The 18,558-nt window shown below is 41.3% G+C and overlaps 1 protein-coding gene across 2 annotated transcripts in view; it reads left to right on the top strand.

Annotated features, from left to right (window-relative positions):
* Nucleotides 1-18,558, top strand: part of NCKAP1L (NCK associated protein 1 like) — a 1,641,522-nt gene that overhangs the window by 596,158 nt on the left and 1,026,806 nt on the right. For both annotated transcript variants that reach the window (XM_069231027.1, XM_069231028.1), the window contains exons 20-21: nt 2,040-2,171; nt 8,077-8,295. In XM_069231027.1, coding sequence (XP_069087128.1) covers nt 2,040-2,171; nt 8,077-8,295 — 351 coding nt within the window. The remainder of the gene's footprint in view (nt 1-2,039; nt 2,172-8,076; nt 8,296-18,558) is intronic.

Here is an 18,558-nt window from a genome sequence, read left to right on the forward strand (position 1 = left end):
GAGCACCCTGAAACATGAAGAGCTGGGATCTCACTGATGAGGTCGTGGGAGGGAGGGTGCACAGTGACAGCTAGCATTGAATGAAACAATGGCGGAGAGTAGCAGATCACCAAAATGAGGGAGAGCTGGGGTTGTGAGAAGAGGTAGTGTAATTGAACGTGAGAGAGAAGCGCCATAATTCGAATGAAGGATGTGCTAAGTCGGAACACAGAAAGCAATAGAAGTAAAGTAATCAATTACAAACAGTGGAAGAAAGCAACATTTTTGCCAGGAGTTTGCAAATAGGCTGAAGTGAGGATGGCAGGGAGAGACCCAAATGGGCGTGGGCTGGTGTCAAGAAATGGAAAAGGTGAGTGGGAGCTTTCCACTGCAACTTTGATTGAGGAATGGCTTTGTCATTGGCCGCCGCGCAATGCCAATTAATCCCATCTCCACCATCACACCTCGGAGTCGAGGAATTAACTTTTCTGTTGACATTCGTTAAGAAGTGTAGAATGAGAAATTAAAATAGAAAAAATCACCTCAAAGAAAAACCTAATTTGAAGCAATCAAACGAACAAATTCCATTTGTTGACATTCATTTTTCTTATTTAGAAAACTTGTGTACAGCAAAATGAACCCAGCCAAGAGACTGCAGGACTGATTTAGAACTTGGCTGACGACTTACTCCATCACAATGGTGACGGATATCTCGTCAGTTGAAATCTAAATCCCATAGGATATAATGGGATCTAGATTTCAGCGGATGGGATATCCGTCACCGTTTTGACAGAGTAATGAGCCGAGTTCTAAAGCAGGCCGCATGGGCCTGATTTAGAGTTTGGCATAGGGGTTACTCCATCACAAACGTGACAGATATCTTGTCCGTCCTATTGCAAGTTCATTAGGCTATAATGGAATTGTAATACTGCTGACAGGATATCGTGATGTAGTAACCCCCCCTTCCACATTCTAAATCAGGCCCTATATCTTCGTATGGACAGCTTGAATACTTCCAACTTAGTGGGCTCATTAGTCATCAAGCAACACAAACTAAAAATTAATGAGCAATGTTTCATAAATGCAAATATTTGACACGGGCTTGATATGCACAAATTGTCTAAAGAGATATCTAGTCATGCGGTGCAATAAACGTTTTAATCACAGTATCTACATAACCGCAGAATCCACTGAAGCGTTGGTCTCAGAGAAATAATTCACACACACATTTTGCCAGTTTATATAACTTTTCTCAGATTTCGCCATCTTTTTGTTACACCTCTGCCGTATACAGCATAGGTTCCGAAACGACACCACAGGAGGAGCAGATATGTTGATTGTTTTACTCAAGTAAAACCCTATCGAATGTACCACAAGTTCTGGCATAATGAAACAATCGTCGACACTATTTTCTGTGTCATATTAAAAGTTCAAGCAGAGGATGGGGTTATGGAAGAACTATTGCACGAATATGTGTTGCTCATTGAAAGTACATACTATTCACACCTACAGTGGGTGAATGCCTGCATAAAGTGCCAGGAGACGATGTGTTAAAGTGGATAGACAATTTATAATTTTCTACTCCAACCTATGAAAAGAGCAACTCCTGGGACAACATTCAAGAATTATTTTCTTCACTTTGAATCTTTGTTTCAAGATATTAATTTTATTCAGTAGCCCAAAATGTTGACCAGCTGGGGAATGCATATATGACAATATGTGCGGCAGTGCAATACCTGCCTGGTTTGGATGGGCTGCTGAATGTGGAATGTTTTGCTCCCTGCAGGGCCCATGGCTGGAGCGTGAAGAAAGAGCACATTAGACAGAAGACCTCAGCACCACATGCAGCTGCTGCTTTTTAGCTTTCTGGTATATTACTGGCTGGATTGCTGCATGCAGCCAGAGGATGCCGTCTAGCTGTATAATTTTATTTATACGTCACTAGTTTGTGTGTTGTTCATGCGCAGAGGGAGATGAAAGTTCGCTGACAAGGGTATACGTGAATGACAATGCCAGAAGTTTGACACCACTGAATAACACATCTTTTTTCTGCCTTCCAGCTTGGACAAACTCCATGGAACATTGTCGGAGCTCACAATGTCTTTAAACTACGCCAAAAGCCTGAATGTCTTTGACCACATAGTCACCCCTGCAGAGTACCTCAGTGCACAAATTGACTCTCAGCTCAACAGGTAGTTGTGGAACATGATCTGATGCTTTCTATACGTTATGCTGTTCATGCTACATACAAAATAATTTCTAAGCACTGTCAGACAAGAGAAAAATATGATAGGATCAGCCTTGTCCCCCATGCTTGCATTTCTAGCAGAAAAAAATTTAAAATAGGTATTGCAATTGCTTTTACATAGTGCTTCCTATACTTTATAAAGCGCCAAAGTGCATTTGTGAATGGTTAACATACTACACCATGGAAGTGCTAGCAAAGGAATACTGGTTATCTGTCATGTGAGCAGTTCTTTTATGGTGTATGTGAGGACAGTAGTTGTGAAGCAAAAAGGAGCTTAAACGTTGGATGATAGTTTATAGTTCTGATTAGAAAGAAAGTGGGTGGGTACAGTGTGGATAATGTGGGAAGTATTTTGATATTGCTGGTGTATTTCAGAGAGTGCTAAACTGTGCTGCAGCAAGAATATAGCTGAGCCTATGCATGGGTATATGAACCATTGTTGGAACTGATACAGTCACACATGCAAATTCATACCAAAATAGGGTGGTCTGTGTTACATAGTTTAAATCATATTGAATGTGGAGCATAGAAAGGTGCTCAATGATGAATGGTGTTAACCTTTGTAGGCGCAAACTTTCAGGCGAGTAATATATACTGTAGAGTCCACGAACAACCATTAGGACTGGTCATTATACATTCAACCAGCTATTGTATTTGCTTTGATGGGTCCATTGGGGAGGAGGAGCATTCTCTGTACAACCAGCCACAGCATATCTCTTCAGATGGCACCAGGTATGGCAGGGAGAACCCCATAGGGATGAGGAGTATAAATCCAGAAATATTACTTTGTTTTAGAAGTCGGCCCAAGAAGGAAAAGAAGCAGTATATTGGAAGAGGAAATTATACAACCAGTCATGGTATATGCTTGGAGGAGTCTACCCAGGAGAAGAAATAGGTAACCATTATGTAACTAGTTCCTGTTCCACAGTCTAACAGTATATCATCATCTCAAAAATAAAGCAGATTTCTTCTGTCTCTCTAAAACTCCCCAGCCCAATTAAAGCCATTAAACTATTCACCTCTTCCAGTTCCGTGGTTCTCAAGTAACTTTGCAACTTCATTAACTTCTGCCAAGCATCCCTCTAATTAGAAGAAAAAAGCTTTAGACATTTCTCCTGTGAAAAAAACACAGCTGATTTTAATATCATGTCCAATCACAAGTCCATTTACATAATTGCTTTGCCAGCAATAAGAACTGAAACAGTTGTGAACTCAGCTCATTGAATACATAAAGGTTTTCTTCTGTCCTCTATCTCAGAAGACCTCTCTCATTGAGTCTACATAGCTTCTTTCTGATCAGATTCCAACTACATCCCTTAAAGGGTTCCACAGGGGCCAGCTGGAAGATGCTGTTTAAAACCTGTTGGACTTTTTGTTTGCTATGCAGGGTCATCCCCAATCTTTTTGCCTCCTGCCTCCTATTTATTCTGATCTGTTGCTATTGGCTTTTGAACTCTGAGCACTTTACCACTGCTAAGCAGTGCTAAAGTGCATATGTTCTCTGTGTAAATTGTATGGTTAATTGGTTCATCCGTGATTGGCATGTTTGATTTGCTAGTAAGTCCCTAGTACAGGGCACTAGAGGTGCCCAGGGCTTGTAAATCAAATGCTACTAGTGGGCCTGCAGCACTGGTTGTTCCACCCACATCAGTAGCTCTGTATACACGGCTCAGACCTGCCACTGCAGTGTCTGTGTGTGCAGTTTTAAACTCTAAGTTCGACTTTGCAAGTGTACCCACTTGCCAGGCCTAAACCTTCCCTTTTCTTACATATAAGGCACCCCTAAGGTAGGCCCTAGTTAGCCCCAGGGGCAGGGTGCAGTGTATGGTAAAGGTAGGACATGTGTTATATATGTCCTAACAATGAAATATTGCTAAATTCGTTTTTCACTGTTGTAAGGCCTGTTCCTCTCATAGGTTAACATGGGGGCTACCTTTAAATCTGATAAAAGTGTAGATTCCCTTTCGGAGCAGGTAGAAATTTGGAGTTTAGGGTCTCTAAGCTCACAATTTAAAAATACATCTTTTAGTAAAGTTGATTTTAAGATTGTGTGTTTGGAAATGCCACTTTTATAAAGTGGGCATTTTCTTGCTTAAATCATTTCTGTGACTCTGCCTGTTGGTGAATTCCCTGTCTGGGTTAGTTTGACAGTTGGGCTTGTTGCACGTCTCACTAGACATTGACGCAAAGGGAGCTAAGGTGTGGTATGCATTTCTTGATGAGCCATCTGTACTAGGAGGGAGGGCAGGAGTGGTTACTCACACCTGAAAGGGCTGTGCCTGCCCTCACACAATGCAGTCTCAAACCCCCTGGTGTGTGTCTGGGGCCTGGCCTGGGCAAGCCAAGGTTTCACAATCAAGAGAGACTTTCCTTTGAAGTAATCCTACTTCAAAGGGCAAAATGGGTATAAGAAGGGCACCCAAAACCAAGACTTTAGGACACTTCTGGAAACCAAGAGGAACCTCTGCCTGGAGAAGAGCTGAAGAGCTGAGGAAGACGAGCTGCCCTGCCTGTGCTTTGTGGAGCTATCCTCCAGTTGCTGCTTCTTCCTGTACTGGAGGACAAAGACTGGACTTTGTGTTGCCTTCCTTCTTGTGAAGATCTCCAAGGGCTTGATTTAGAGCTTGCCTCCTGTTATTTGAAGTCTCATGGACAGCAAAGACTTCTCTCTGCCAGCACCCGGAGTCTCTGGAAAGACTCCTACCCTGCATGTATTTTCAATCTACCATCTTACATGTCTGTACATTATTTTTGCAGTAACACATCTACCAGCTCTTAGCACCAGAACCTTATAAGCATGACAATAGTGCACTTCACAAAAGCACAAGATAAATAAATAAATGAAATAGTATATGTCTAAGAAGTCCATCTAAGTGTGACATGGAACAACCCATAGAAACAGACATTGTGTATCTCCTTGTATCTTAAGCCGTGTCCGGAAGAAAGTCACCTAAAATGCACATGGGTTTCATAGTATCTTTGACTTTCCATAATATCAGATTGATGGTTGTGATATTCCAGTAGTGTCCCTGGAGGAATTAAGTGGCAAAGAAACTTAGTATTCAAGGCAGCCTTATTTCTGCTGTTATGGCTTTTGATGCATTTTTTAGGGAGTGATCTCAATTGTGGAATGGTGTACCATGTTATTTATGTAATGCGTTTTGTGAGCCTGCACCTCTACAGACATTCCTGGTCGGCTCTTTTCTTTCTTCTGCGGTCTTGCATGAGTATGTGGTTTATTTATAGTTGCATGGTGATTATGTAGATATTTTTTCACAGGCATTTATCACCATCATTCTACATACTTTCAGCTTAGTGAACAGTGTTTGGGTGCGATTTGTTCGCATGGCATCTGCCCCTTTACAGTGTGCACAGGTATGCACATGTGTGTATGTGTGTGCTTGTGTGTATGTGTATCTGTCGCTTGATTGTCAATGCGTGTCATGCTACAGATATATGCTGTAAGGTTGTACTTCCCTGAATTGTGATCTTCATTATTTGAACTGTCTGTTTGTGCCTTTTATTGAATTTTGTGTACTGTGTTTTAATAATATTTTCGTCACTTGCTCCTGAGTGTGGTCGCGCCAACTGACTTGATGTTGGTGTGGGTTTTATGAAACAATTACATTTTTCAGATATGAAGAGGACGTGTTAGAGGTTTGATTGACCTTTTGACTATGCTTAGAATGATTCCACGATATACACAATGTTTTCTCTTCTTTGATGAGTAACAACATAACATAAATAAAAAATAAATTTTCAACAACTTTGAGACGGTGATCTGTATGCACCATGACCCATGTGGCCCTGAATAACCACATCTTTGGTAAAATATAAAAAGTTTTTTTCCCAATATTAACAATGCTAATATCACATAAATTAGTCTCAAAACCAAATGATATGCATATACAAACAACACCGGCTGACCAATAAGTCGAAGGAATCTCAATTTAACTAGTGCATTGATATTTCGACACTCACGAGTTACGGTACAAATTAATAGCATCAATATCTGAACAACAGAGATAGCATACATCTAGATTCAACAGGGGAACAAAAATCAATCCTTCAATATTGACATTTGTAAGCGTGTGACACTCTAACTAACCCTCCGATTAGAATGGCATGTTTTGGACTTCATGCAAAAGTAAATTTAGTTATAAGTTAATTTTGGAGAAACAACTAACTAGGGCTCTATCAAAATAGCGGTTGGTACATAAAAGGAGAACAAAACATTCAACAAAAGTAAGCGCATTTCAGTATACCTCTCTAAATTAGTAAGCAAGGTGCAATCACTTTGTCAGTTGGACATCCGCCTGGTCAGCGCCAGCAACGGGCAATGAAAGGAAATGGCTCAGCCACAAAGGTCAATAAGCTAAGGAATCAGCATTATCACTACTTCCCTACAAGGATGGTTATCAAGCTAGGAATCAGCATAAACACAACCTCTCTATGAGGATGGTTATAATAGAAAGTAAATCAGCATTAACATAATTTTTCTATGAGGATGGTTAAGGGGAAAAAAGACGTCTGCCACTGTGGTGCTCCACAACAGAATGGACTAAGGTGGCAGGGAAAGATGGAAAAATGACAAATGGCTAACTGTTCTGCAAAGTATGATCTGGATATACTAAATCCTCTAAAGCATTTTCTCACGCCATGGTTGGTCAGTAAATCATACGCTTGCAGTAGGATCAATAGCGATTAAAAACTACACCTAAAACTTAACTAAACAGTCTTGAACACGTTGATTATTGGCTCCTCTTCTTCCGTTCCCATCTTCAGGCTCATCAGGTAACTTCTTTGTTGCAGTCCTAGCTGTAGTCAGTGCACCCACTTTCAGCTTCTAGGAACATCTCTTTCTCATGCATCAAATTTACAAAGTAACAACTTCTAGTGCAGGATATTTCGACAAACAGTTCTCATGAGAATGTTTAAGACATTCGCAATTGCTTGGTCAGCACAAGGTGAACAATGAATAATACTAATTCTCTGCTTTCACAAGACATTTAAAAACATTTATTAGGCCAGGGAACTTAACATGAGGCTGGTCGACTAGGCCCAAACCTTGTAATTATTCGAAAGCTCAACATTATTTAAGCAAATACATAACATTAATACATTAGCATAACCCATTACTACACTTTATTCTACATATGTACATCAATCAAAATATAAGTGTGAATTCATTTAATTATTACAAGAATCATGATGGTCACTTAAGAGGGCACATTTTCCGATGTACAATTTTTTTTTTAAGTTAGCCTTAATTCACATAGGTTCTCAGCTATTTAATCAATACGATGTATTAGTAATCAATTCAGGTTTCACAACTGCGTGTTTTTTGTGTTTTATACATTTTTCTTAAATTAGTATTCTTCCTTCCTTCATGGGTGCGGTCATGCACATGCGTTCAGGTTTTCTCTGCTTATACTTCTTTCTGCTCAGTATGGGCAAAACTGCAATCAGCTATATGTTGTGTTTGTTTTTCTTGTTTGATGCCTATGGAGTTTGTGACCAGCTGTCCAGGCAACTCTTCAATTGCAATTTTCTCTCATAATGAGTTCTTCTGATGAGTTTATAAAAACAAAGCAAAATGTGCACCCACATCAGTATGTGAGAAGAGAACTTTGTCCTTTGCTTTAAATTAGTAAATTAGTAAAAGGCAAAACCTGGTCTGTGGTATTAGACCACGTTGGTTCATGGTTTTTCTATGTGTAGCAAGAACGTGGATGTATCTATGTATAGAGCCCCTACATTTTCATAGGTATATATATATATATTTTATTAGTAAATATACATTATCATGATGTATAGGAATAATGTCATCTACGGATTTGTCCTTGCAGGGCTATTGTGAGAATGGCAAACTACAATCAGCTGACCAATGAGATCACCAGGCCTTCAGAGGTCCTAGACAGCCTGAGAGCGTATATCACTAGCATCTATTTGGTGGCTCACCTAGTAAATATTGATGTGGCCAGGACCATTCAAGGGGCCCTTCTCCAACAGACACAGCCGCTCGATTCCAACGGGGACCAGACCATTGCGACCCTTTATACAAATTGGTAAGTGTCCTCTTTTTCATCATCTGGGCAGTTCAGAAAATACACCTGTTTAGATAGGAGAGCTCATGAGAATGGTTAAATATGGTGCAAGAATCATTCACAAGAGGATGTGATGGTAGGGAAATTTTATGAAAAGATTAATTTGGAGTAATGGAGTAATGTTATTATTCCGTCAGATACATTTGCTTGCCATTTTCTGGGAACACGATGGTCCTTTCAGTAAAAGCCGTCACACAAAGGCCGTGTGGTAAAAACTAATGATTCACTGTAAAAGGAAATAGTCAAGAAAGAAGTTCTGAAAACAATCTTTTCGTTCCTGTTGCAGACAGATTGACCTATCTGTCACACAAACCAATGGGCACATTAATACAGAAATCGGCAGTGGACCAACCCATTGCTTAATTTTATATGACTTGTTACTATTTTTTATTTTCTTTAACTATTCATTTAACATTTCATGGCAAATAATGTTCTGCTCATTGTTCTTGCACTTTCTGTGCTTACAGCTCACTTGCTTTCTTTCCCCAGCTCCGCAAACCACCCTCACCTCATCTCTTTCCTCCCACCCTTCCATTGAGAGGGAAATGCAGAGCACTGCAGACTGTTGGTATAACACTTCCTCATTCCACGCGTGAGCCTTTCTTTCACCCCTTCCTTCCTTTGACTTTCTCTCCCATCCTTCGGCTTTCTTTTTCTCCTTTCTCACCAGTCTCCCCCACCACTCTGCCACACCATGTTGGACACAGCTATTAGCTGATCCAATGCAGATGCTTTCAAAATTAAGCCCGCATTAACAAAGCAAATAACAGTGACTGGCCACCTCTTTTCAAAAGTGTATTTGGAATACGTTCAAAATGGCCACCGCCTTGTGTGAGGCAACATGGTGTGATTCAGCATGACGTAACGCAACGTGACAGCTGTCTTGAAAGTAATTCTTTTTTTTTTTTTAGATTTTCAAAATGGCTGCCACGTTGCATGTTGGAATGTGATATAAAGCAATGTGGCAGCCCCCTTGAAAGTATAAAAAATAACATATTTGTACTAACATAAAGTCTACCATGTTGTGTCATGAAACATTCTGTCATGGAAAGTGGCGGTCCTCCTAAAAGCATAAAAAAAAGATGTCTTACGCTTTCAGTATGGCTGACATGTCAGACAACTTGGCAGGCATTTTTCAACATAGTTGGTCACTGCTCTTGTCTTTTCCAATGCCCACACAAATATAAAATCATTGGCAAAGCAAATAGAGATGAGCAAACAGCATTGGCAAAGAGAGACCGATTCGCTTTTGTCAATGCTTATTTTATTTATTGACGACCACATTCAGATGGCCATTTTATGGATTATAGTCTTAAAATGACTAAAGTTGCTGTGAATCATTGGGATGAAATGGGTGATGTGGTCTTTGAATATGGTTTGAAATTACCAAGTGTTTTCATTAGGATTTACAGGTTGTAAATGCTAATACTTTTAAGGATTAAAAAGAGTGAGTCTTCCCACAGCAGATAAAGGAAGGTTAAGATAAGCCATGGACTGCGTGAAAATCTCCATATCTCTTGAGGTTTGAAGTTTTGCATTGACTTAAGGTATTGAAGTTAGAATGGCTTTCCCTTGTCGGCAAGATCTTCTTTAACACTGCAGTCCTAGCAGCGCTCTTCAATAGCGTGGTCCAAGTTTTCCTATTATGTTTTCTTTGAAGGCACAATCTTGGTTCTCCAGACTTCTCGAACATTGGAATCAGCCTGGTAATGTTCTAAGAAAGCTGCTGCTTTTTTGTGACCTGTGAAGGCTAGTATGGCAATCATGTGACGAGAATGACAAGACGTCTTGAAAGGGTCAGGGCCTTACAGAATGCAGTGTTCTTTCCAGCAAAGAAGCATATTGTGTCTTTCCTACGAGCTCTTTAATGCAACAGCTATTACTGGTGGAGTCAATCAGGTTAAAGATGTTCACTGCAGACTCTTAGTCTTTCATGACTCACCTTTCCCACATCTTATGGAGCTTTCAATTTTCTTTAAATCAGCCATCATTGAGTGCTTAGTGATTTCAGATTCAGTTCTGGGCAGGCAGGTGGTTATTTGCTTGTGTGCAGTGGTGGCTGCTGCCAGGAAGGCTTGGAGGGGCAGCATGCAGAGCAGGGGGGAGTAGTAATGAAAACCAAGCATTTGGAATGCAATGGGTCTCACATTTGCTTGGGTTAGACTCCTAACCAGACTTTTCTTGCCACATAAACTGAAAATGAAAAGTAAAACAGTTTAACTTAAGCGAGCCGATGGCTGCCATGTGCGTGAAGGAGACACACAAAAGGAAACAGAAGTTCGCTCGCAGTCAAAAGTATCAGCAAAAGTTCAATTATCCATGTAACAGGGTTGATGTCATGCAAAGCGCTCGACTACTGCTCAGTGAGATCGCGCTGCATAAGAAATAAAAATAAAAAGTTGTCCAGAAGCCATTCAGAAAACACAGAGCCTCGTATGTTTTTAGTAGTTTACCAGTGCTTTTGAGGAGTGCTAAACACCAAAAAAGGCATGAGGTATGCATGCCTTTCACTAATTAAATCAGGCGAATTTTAAAAGGCAAGCCCACGAACCACCCAAACTGATGGGCGTGACATGGGCGTGGTTAAAAGCCCACAGAGAGATAACAGCAGGGACCAGAGCGCTGTGTGCTTGACCTTAGAAAGACTTACCTGAAGCTGCTAGCTATCTGTTTTCCTCTGCTCCTGCCGCTTCGGTTCTTCTCTTCTTTCTCCTCTCCCCACCCAATCCAGATGCTTCTCTCATACTGACCCCTAGCACAAGAGAAGAAACACACGGACCGGCCTGAACGAGCTGAAATGCTGCTCAGTTAAGAAGTGGGAGCCTGCGCTAATTCTCCACCTGGCTGTAAAACACTGCTCAGGTGGAGAGTTCTAAGTGCGCATGTTGGTTTGGCAAGCCTAAAACAACCGGCTAAACCGACATGCGCACATAGAGTGCACCGACTACTCCTCCTCCCCTGCTGATGCAGAGGATGCTGGCCCCCAATGCCCTGGACTCAGCGGACTGGCAGTGGCTAAGCAGAAAAATAAAATGACAATAAAATACTTTTAGTATCATTTTATTTTTTTGTTTTCTGCTGCCGTTCAGCATTGGGCTGACCCTCCTCCGTCATGTGGAGGGGGTGCCCCCGTTCTGTGTTGCATGCAAATCCCTAGCAGTTCCTCATATATGGGTGTACAATGAATATTTTGAAATAAATATGCAAAAAAGGTGATGTTTATAGTTTAAATGCGACAGCTTTAAAAGGTTGCATCCATTGCCCCTTCAGTCCAGGTTTCTTACTTATGAGATTTTTCTTAGATTTTGCACATTCCTACACTAACACATTAAATACATCTACAATAATTAGTTGATTAATTACTTTGGTGTATTACATCTACAGGCGGTGGAATTTGCAGCTTTCCACTCATAAAACACATAATTCAAGCCAGAATCCTGAGAATATTACATGTGACTAGATGTATGCATCACAACTGTTCACAAATTATGCCCTTGTGTCCAAAATGCTTGTGAACTACAAGCTCAACGTATTGCTCATAGAGTGCTTTTACATTTTCAATCAATTCTTTTTAGGACATACTCAAATTACTTTGCTCAAAATTGTCCAAAGAGCTTCAAACTGAACAAAAAAAAAACTAACTGAGAAAATAATGACACCACCGCAAATGAGACTGCAGCATGCATCCACTTTCAAAGTTTCCGCAAGTAATATTCTGCTCGAAACAGGTCTCCCAGGAGCGCACATCGCTTTATCAGCGTAGGTATAAGTAAAAGAGAAATTACATATAATACCCTTATTGCAATAATTGGGTTTTTGTGAGATTAATTTAACGTTAGAAAATAAAGATAGACCCCATTTAATCGTACTTAGGAATTGAGATCTGCACGTCATTCAAATAGATTGCCGTGTCAGTGGATGTCATCTTATAATGGGTCAGTCCGTGGCTTCTTAATTGCCAGGGACGGCAGTCAAAGGGCTATCATGGGAGCACACAACTGTAAGGAGAAAGCCATTTTATTCATGGTTGGCTCACATCTTTACTGAACAGTTTTCTTGCAAAAATACTTTTTGAGTTGTTTCTCTCACTATGCTCCTAAATTGGGGAAGTCAAGTTATTAGCTCATGTAATATCATGTATGTATGCACAGATACCTTTCTGGATTGAACAATTTTAATTCGTTTTTAAGGTAACTTTTTTTACTTCGACTGAGTACAATCTGAAATATGTCCATTACCTAATTCAAAATATTGACTCTTCTACTTAGCTCTAGTTTATTGGTAGGTTGTGTTCTGACGTTTTAACAGGCATGTGTCAACTGTTTTTAGACCTTGAGGTCCACAAGTTCACATGAAATGAAGCAGTGAGTAGTTCCATTCCTGATGGAAGCTCACCTTGTTGTGTGACTTTGGAAAATCCACTTAAGGTCTGAAGGTTAAAGGACAGCCGAAGATTTGCGATGCAGTTACAGAACTGGGCATTTAATTTGAAAGTTGAGAGCTGAAGTTCTAAATTAACAATTACTATGAAGACAGCGTTGTCCTATCACATCACATTATTTACACAGTGACTAAATTGAAAACACTCATAAGTGGGTTTTAGATTTCATATGTACTAGGTAATCATGTCCTATCATTAATAAATATGCTTGTGGTGATAATGCTTAGTTTGATATACGCTACATTGCTCACAGATGGCATATTCCAAATGCATACTTTGATTATTTTGCCATAATGTTCTTGTTTAGATACAGTATCTGTTTAAAGATCAAAGCAAGAGCCAGTTACATCTGTAGGTTTGCCTGATCTAACGCCTAAGAGGCTTAGCACCTCCCTAGTTATGCAGGCTGGCTATTCTGCAGAATGAACTACACTGGACCGTCTGTAAGGTCCTAATACGAGTGCTTTGAAGAAATAACTGAGGGCAGAAGTGGCAACGAAAGGGAGAAAATACAGAGACACGATTAGGAAAACATTAAAGGCCAATTAAAAACAAACTATAAAAATAGTCTAGCAGAAGTCATGGAATAAAACTATGGCTTTGATTTACTGCAGGGAGAATATTGTCGAAGTCTAGCAGAGAATCCACAGGCAATACGTTATACTTATGAACTTTTATGAAGAGCTTACACTTCTCTTCTCTTTAGCTTTAGAGACCGAGAAATTAGCCAAACTACAGCTAAAATTTGGGTTTTTGGGGAAAAATGGGAAAAAGTACTGCAGAAGAAAACATCTGTTTTTTCCCTGCAAATGGGATCAACAAAGGGTTTGTGGTGATAAAATCACTATCTTCCCAGCTTTCAGGAACAGACAGACAGAAAACCAAATTTTTCAACGCAATTTTGGCATTTTACTGGGATATTGTATTGTAATAGTATTTATATAGTGTTTACTACCTCTGACGAGGCGTCAAAGCGCTTTTCGGCAAGTAGCACGCCATTCCGGAACCCAAAAGGAATTAGTGGTGAATTAGTATAGGGAAATATGAGTACAGTTTTAGTATTATTATGAGTTAGTTTGAGCCGCGGGTATGTGAGTTTGTTAGTTGGATTGACTGGAGTAATGGAGGGGTAGAGGAGGGAAGAATCCAGAAGTGTTAATTGAGAGTTTATAGTAATAGGATGAGGCGTGGGATGAGTAAAGAGGGGATGGAGGAGAGAAGAGTCTGTGAAAAAGGGTTAGGGAGACCATAGTAGCATGAGGGATTCTGGGTGAGTTAAAGGTGAGTTAAATGGGGGAGAATTTAGTAGGGTTCTTTAGGAGATCATGGTAGTAAACTGAAGTTTGGGTGAGTTACATTTGGAAAAGGAGGGAAGAGCTTAGGCAGGGTTATTTAGGAGATTAAAGTAGTAGAATGGGTTTGGGTTGAGTTAGAGTCGGGATGGAGGATAGATTGCTAGAGACATGACATATGGTGATAGGTAGACAAAGTAAAGCTTACAAGAGAGTAAAAATATATTTTTTTTATTTATAATTTTATTCATATATATATAAACACCTTTTTGATCATTATTTTTATTTAATTTATTTATTCATCATTATTATTATTAATAATAATTATTTTGGTTAATTTGCTTATTTATAATTTGAATTTTATTTATCGATTTTATTTTATTTTTCTCTAGTACAGCAGGACTAGAGTAATAAATAAATAAACATACCCAATTTTTAATATTTTTGTGCTTTCAGCCTCCTTCCAGTTACTGATAGAAATAGGTGTGAAAACAATGGTGGTTCGCAGGTAGCTAAACATTTCAGAAAAGTAGACAAAATTCTGAATTGAGCAACTGGTCATTTGTGTCGATCTGTTAAGGTTTTCCTATACAAGGTAACAGTTGAAATACAAAATATTGAAGCTAAGTTGAAAAAAATAGCCATTCCTGTCTATGTTTTCTTCTGTAACTTTTTTCATTTATGGCAGATTTTCGAAAGTTATATATTGTTACATCTGCTGGACCCTCCTATTTGGGGGGAAATACAGGGCTTGTAGGTTCATCAAGAACCCAAGGTATCCCGAGCCAATAAAATGAGCTGCACCGTGCAATAGGTTTTAATTGTATACCGGGTATACAGCAAATAGTTTGGTAAAATATCAAGAGTGAAAAATAGGTATCAAGGAAACCAATGTTTTTCTGAAATTAGCACAAGATTTGGAGTTTGGAAGCAGTGATTATTTGCACATCTCTGAATTCAGGGGTATCCATACTAGCATGTGAATTGCAGGGCGTTTCTCAAAATGACTTCTTTCTTACACACGTACATTTGGAATGCACAAATGTAGAGAAAGATAATTGGCAATAACAATTCTATTCTGTGTTGCTCCAAGTCTCCTGATAAAAATCGTACCTCACTTGTGAGGGTAGGCCTAGTGCCTGCGACAGGAAATGCCCTAAAACACTACATGGACACATCACATTTTTGGAATGAAAACTGACTTGTTTTTTCCAAAATGCCTAGCAGTGGATTTTGGGCTGTAGCTCAGCTGGCACATAGGGAAACCGAGCAAACCTATATATACTTTTTGTAACTGGACACCTAGGAAAATTCAGAATGGGGTGACTTGTGGAGCCCTCACCAGATTCTGTCACCCAGAATCCTTTAAAAACCTCAAAATGTGTCTAAAAAAACAAATTTTCCTCACATTTCAGCAATACAAAATTATGGAATCTGAGGGGAGCCACAAACGTTCCTCCACCCAGTATGTCCCCAAGTCTCTGGATAAAAATGATACCTCACTTGTGTGGATAGACCTAATGACTGCAGCAGGAAACACCCCAAAACACTATGTGGACACATCACATTTTTCCAATGAAAACTGATGCATTTTTTGCAAAGTGCCTAGCTGTGGGTTTTGGGCTCTAGCTCAGCCGGCACATAGGAAAACCTAGCAAACCTATTTTTTTTTAAAAACTAGACACCGAAGGGTAATCCAGAATGAGGTGAATTGTGGGGATCTCACCAGGTTCTGTGACCCAGAATCCTTTGCAAACCTCAAAAAATGATTATAAAAAACACGCTTTCAAAGTTTTAGAATGTGAGGGGATCAACAGACTTCCTTCCAACCAGCATTCTCCCAAGTCTCACAATAAAAATGGTACCTCACTTGTGAGGGTAGGTCTAGTGGCCGAGGCAGAAAACGCCCCAAAACACTACATTGACACATCACATTTTTTCAATGAAAATGGATGCATTTTTTACACAGTGCCTATCCGTGGATTTTGGGCTTTAGCTCAGCCGGCACATAGGGAAACCTAGCAAACCTATATACTTTTTAAAACTAGACACGTAGGGGAATACAGAATGAGGTGACTTGTGGGGCTCTCACCAGGTTCTGTCATCCAGATTCCTTCTCAACCCTCAAAATGTGGCTAAAATTAACTTTTTCTGCAAATTTCAGTGATGGAAAAATCTGGAATCTGAGGGGAGCCACACACTTCCTTCCACTCATCATTCCCCCAGGTCCCCTGATAAAAATGTTACCTCACTTATGTGAGCAGGCCAAGTACCCGCAACAGGGAAGATCCCAAAATGTATTGTGGCAATAATGATAACTAAGGTGAGTGTACTTATTAGTCCTGGGATAGGGAACCGTTTAAGGAAACCTACCAAACTCAGACATATCTGAAAGGTAAACATCAAGGGGAGTCCAGGGAGGTATTTCTTGTGAGGATTCCCCAAAGTTTTTTCCACAGAATGCCCTGCAAAGGTAAACCATTAAATAAAAACACTATGGGGGTCATTCTGACCCTGGCGGTAATTACCGCCATGGCGGAGGTTGGCGGTAGCACCGCCAACAGGCTGGCGGTGCTCCGCCGGGCATTCTGACCGCGGCGGTGCAGCCGCGGCCAGAAGCGGAAAGCCGGCGGTGTACCGCCGACTTTCCGCTGCCCATGGGAATCCGCCATGGCGGCGCAGCTTGCTGCGCCGCCATGGGGATTCTGACAGCCCATACCGCCATCCTGTTCCTGGCGGTTCATCCGCCAGGAACAGGATGGCGGTATGGTGTGTCGTGGGGCCCCTGGGGGCCCCTGCAGTGCCCATGCCAATGGCATGGGCACTACAGGGGCCCCCGTAAGAGGGCCCCACAAAGAATTTCAGTGTCTGCTTTGCAGACACTGAAATTCGCGACGGGTGCAACTGCACCTTCCCACTCCGCCGGCTCCATTCTGAGCCGGCTTCCTCGTGGGAAGGGTGTTTCCCGCTGGGCTGGCGGGCGGACTTTCGGCGGTCGCCCGCCAGCCCAGTGGGAAAGCCAGAATGACCGCCGCGGTCTTTCGGCGGGAACCGCTTGGCGGGCGGCGACCGCCGTCCGCCGCGGTCAGAATCACCCCCTATGTCTCCTTGCATTGAACTACCGGACTATGAAGGGACCACCCAGTATTCCCCAACTTGTCCTGATAAAGACGCTACCCCACTTGTGTGCCTGGGCTTAGTGCCCGTGACAGGAATGGATCACACAAGCGTCAATGGTAGTCCTTACATGAGGGCTACTGTTGACCCTGGGGTGATTCATTCCTGATACAGGCACTAGGCACAGGCACACAAGTGGGGTAGCATTTTTATCAGGACAAGTGGGGAAACGCTGGGTGGTAGGAATTTTGTGGTTCCCTGCATATTCCTGTAGTTTTTGCCACAGAAATGCAAGGAAAAATATACTTTTTATTCAATGTTTCACTTTTGCATGGTGTTCTGGGTAAGAAAACTTTGGGGAATCCACACAAGCCACACCCCGTGGACTCCCATGAGTACCTAGTTTTCAGAAATGTCTGGATTTGGTAGGTTTCCCTATATGACCGCCGAGCCCAGGAACCAAAACGCATTTACCCGCCTTACAAATCCAGATTGTTTTGTGATAGATAATTTTGATTTCTCCACAATATGATTTGGGACCTTTCCTAATGCGGCCCTGTCCGAAGATGGGTGTTCCCCAAACTGTGTGAGTCATCCAGCAGGACTTCAATTGGGTTTCTGCACAAGTAAGTTAAGTGTAAGGTCCAAAACAATCTTCGACTCTGCAAGCGAAGTTGGAGTACACTGACGTGCCCTAGAACAGGGAGTTAGAGTGCCTCCATGCTCCCTCACAAATCGTTCTGCATGCAAATTTGTCTGCTGTACAATTTGCTGAAGGAAGTCAATTTCCAAAAAGAGGTGGACATAATCGACAGGCAATAAAGTTGGCCGTATCGACTTGACATCCAGCGTCACCAGTAAAAGGTAGAATTTTAACTAAATTGGGGGACTGCCAAGAGAGCACTCTGTGCTTACCGCAGCATGCACCTGCTCTCTGGTTTGGGCTAACCCGCTGTTGTCCTGCTGCACAGACTGTGCTTGCAAAGGGACAGCACAACTGTCCTCATCGTCTCCCTCAAAATCAGTGGAAGAGGTGTAGTTGGATGGGACTCCGCTGACTGAAAAATCACTCCCAGATTCTGCTCCATTCTTTTCTCCCTCAGGTGCTGTCTCAGTATCTGCTGTCTCAGTCTCTGATACTGCCTCAGAGCTGTCCGCCATAACCCAAGCTACAGCTTCAGCAGCAGTCATCCAACAAGAAGCCATCTCTGCTACTGGCTGAACTGTCCATCTAAAACACTAGCCTACGTAGGTGACAGATATGGTGACAAAATTGCTAGTGGGTTGTATGTGTGTGCAACAGTAAATGTCAGTCACCTCACCTTTGCTTCTTCCCTCAATCAGCAGGTTCTCTGAAGACATTGAACAAAACAA

Source organism: Pleurodeles waltl, chromosome 4_2 (assembly GCF_031143425.1).
Source record: "Pleurodeles waltl isolate 20211129_DDA chromosome 4_2, aPleWal1.hap1.20221129, whole genome shotgun sequence".
Classification (NCBI taxonomy): domain Eukaryota; kingdom Metazoa; phylum Chordata; class Amphibia; order Caudata; family Salamandridae; genus Pleurodeles; species Pleurodeles waltl.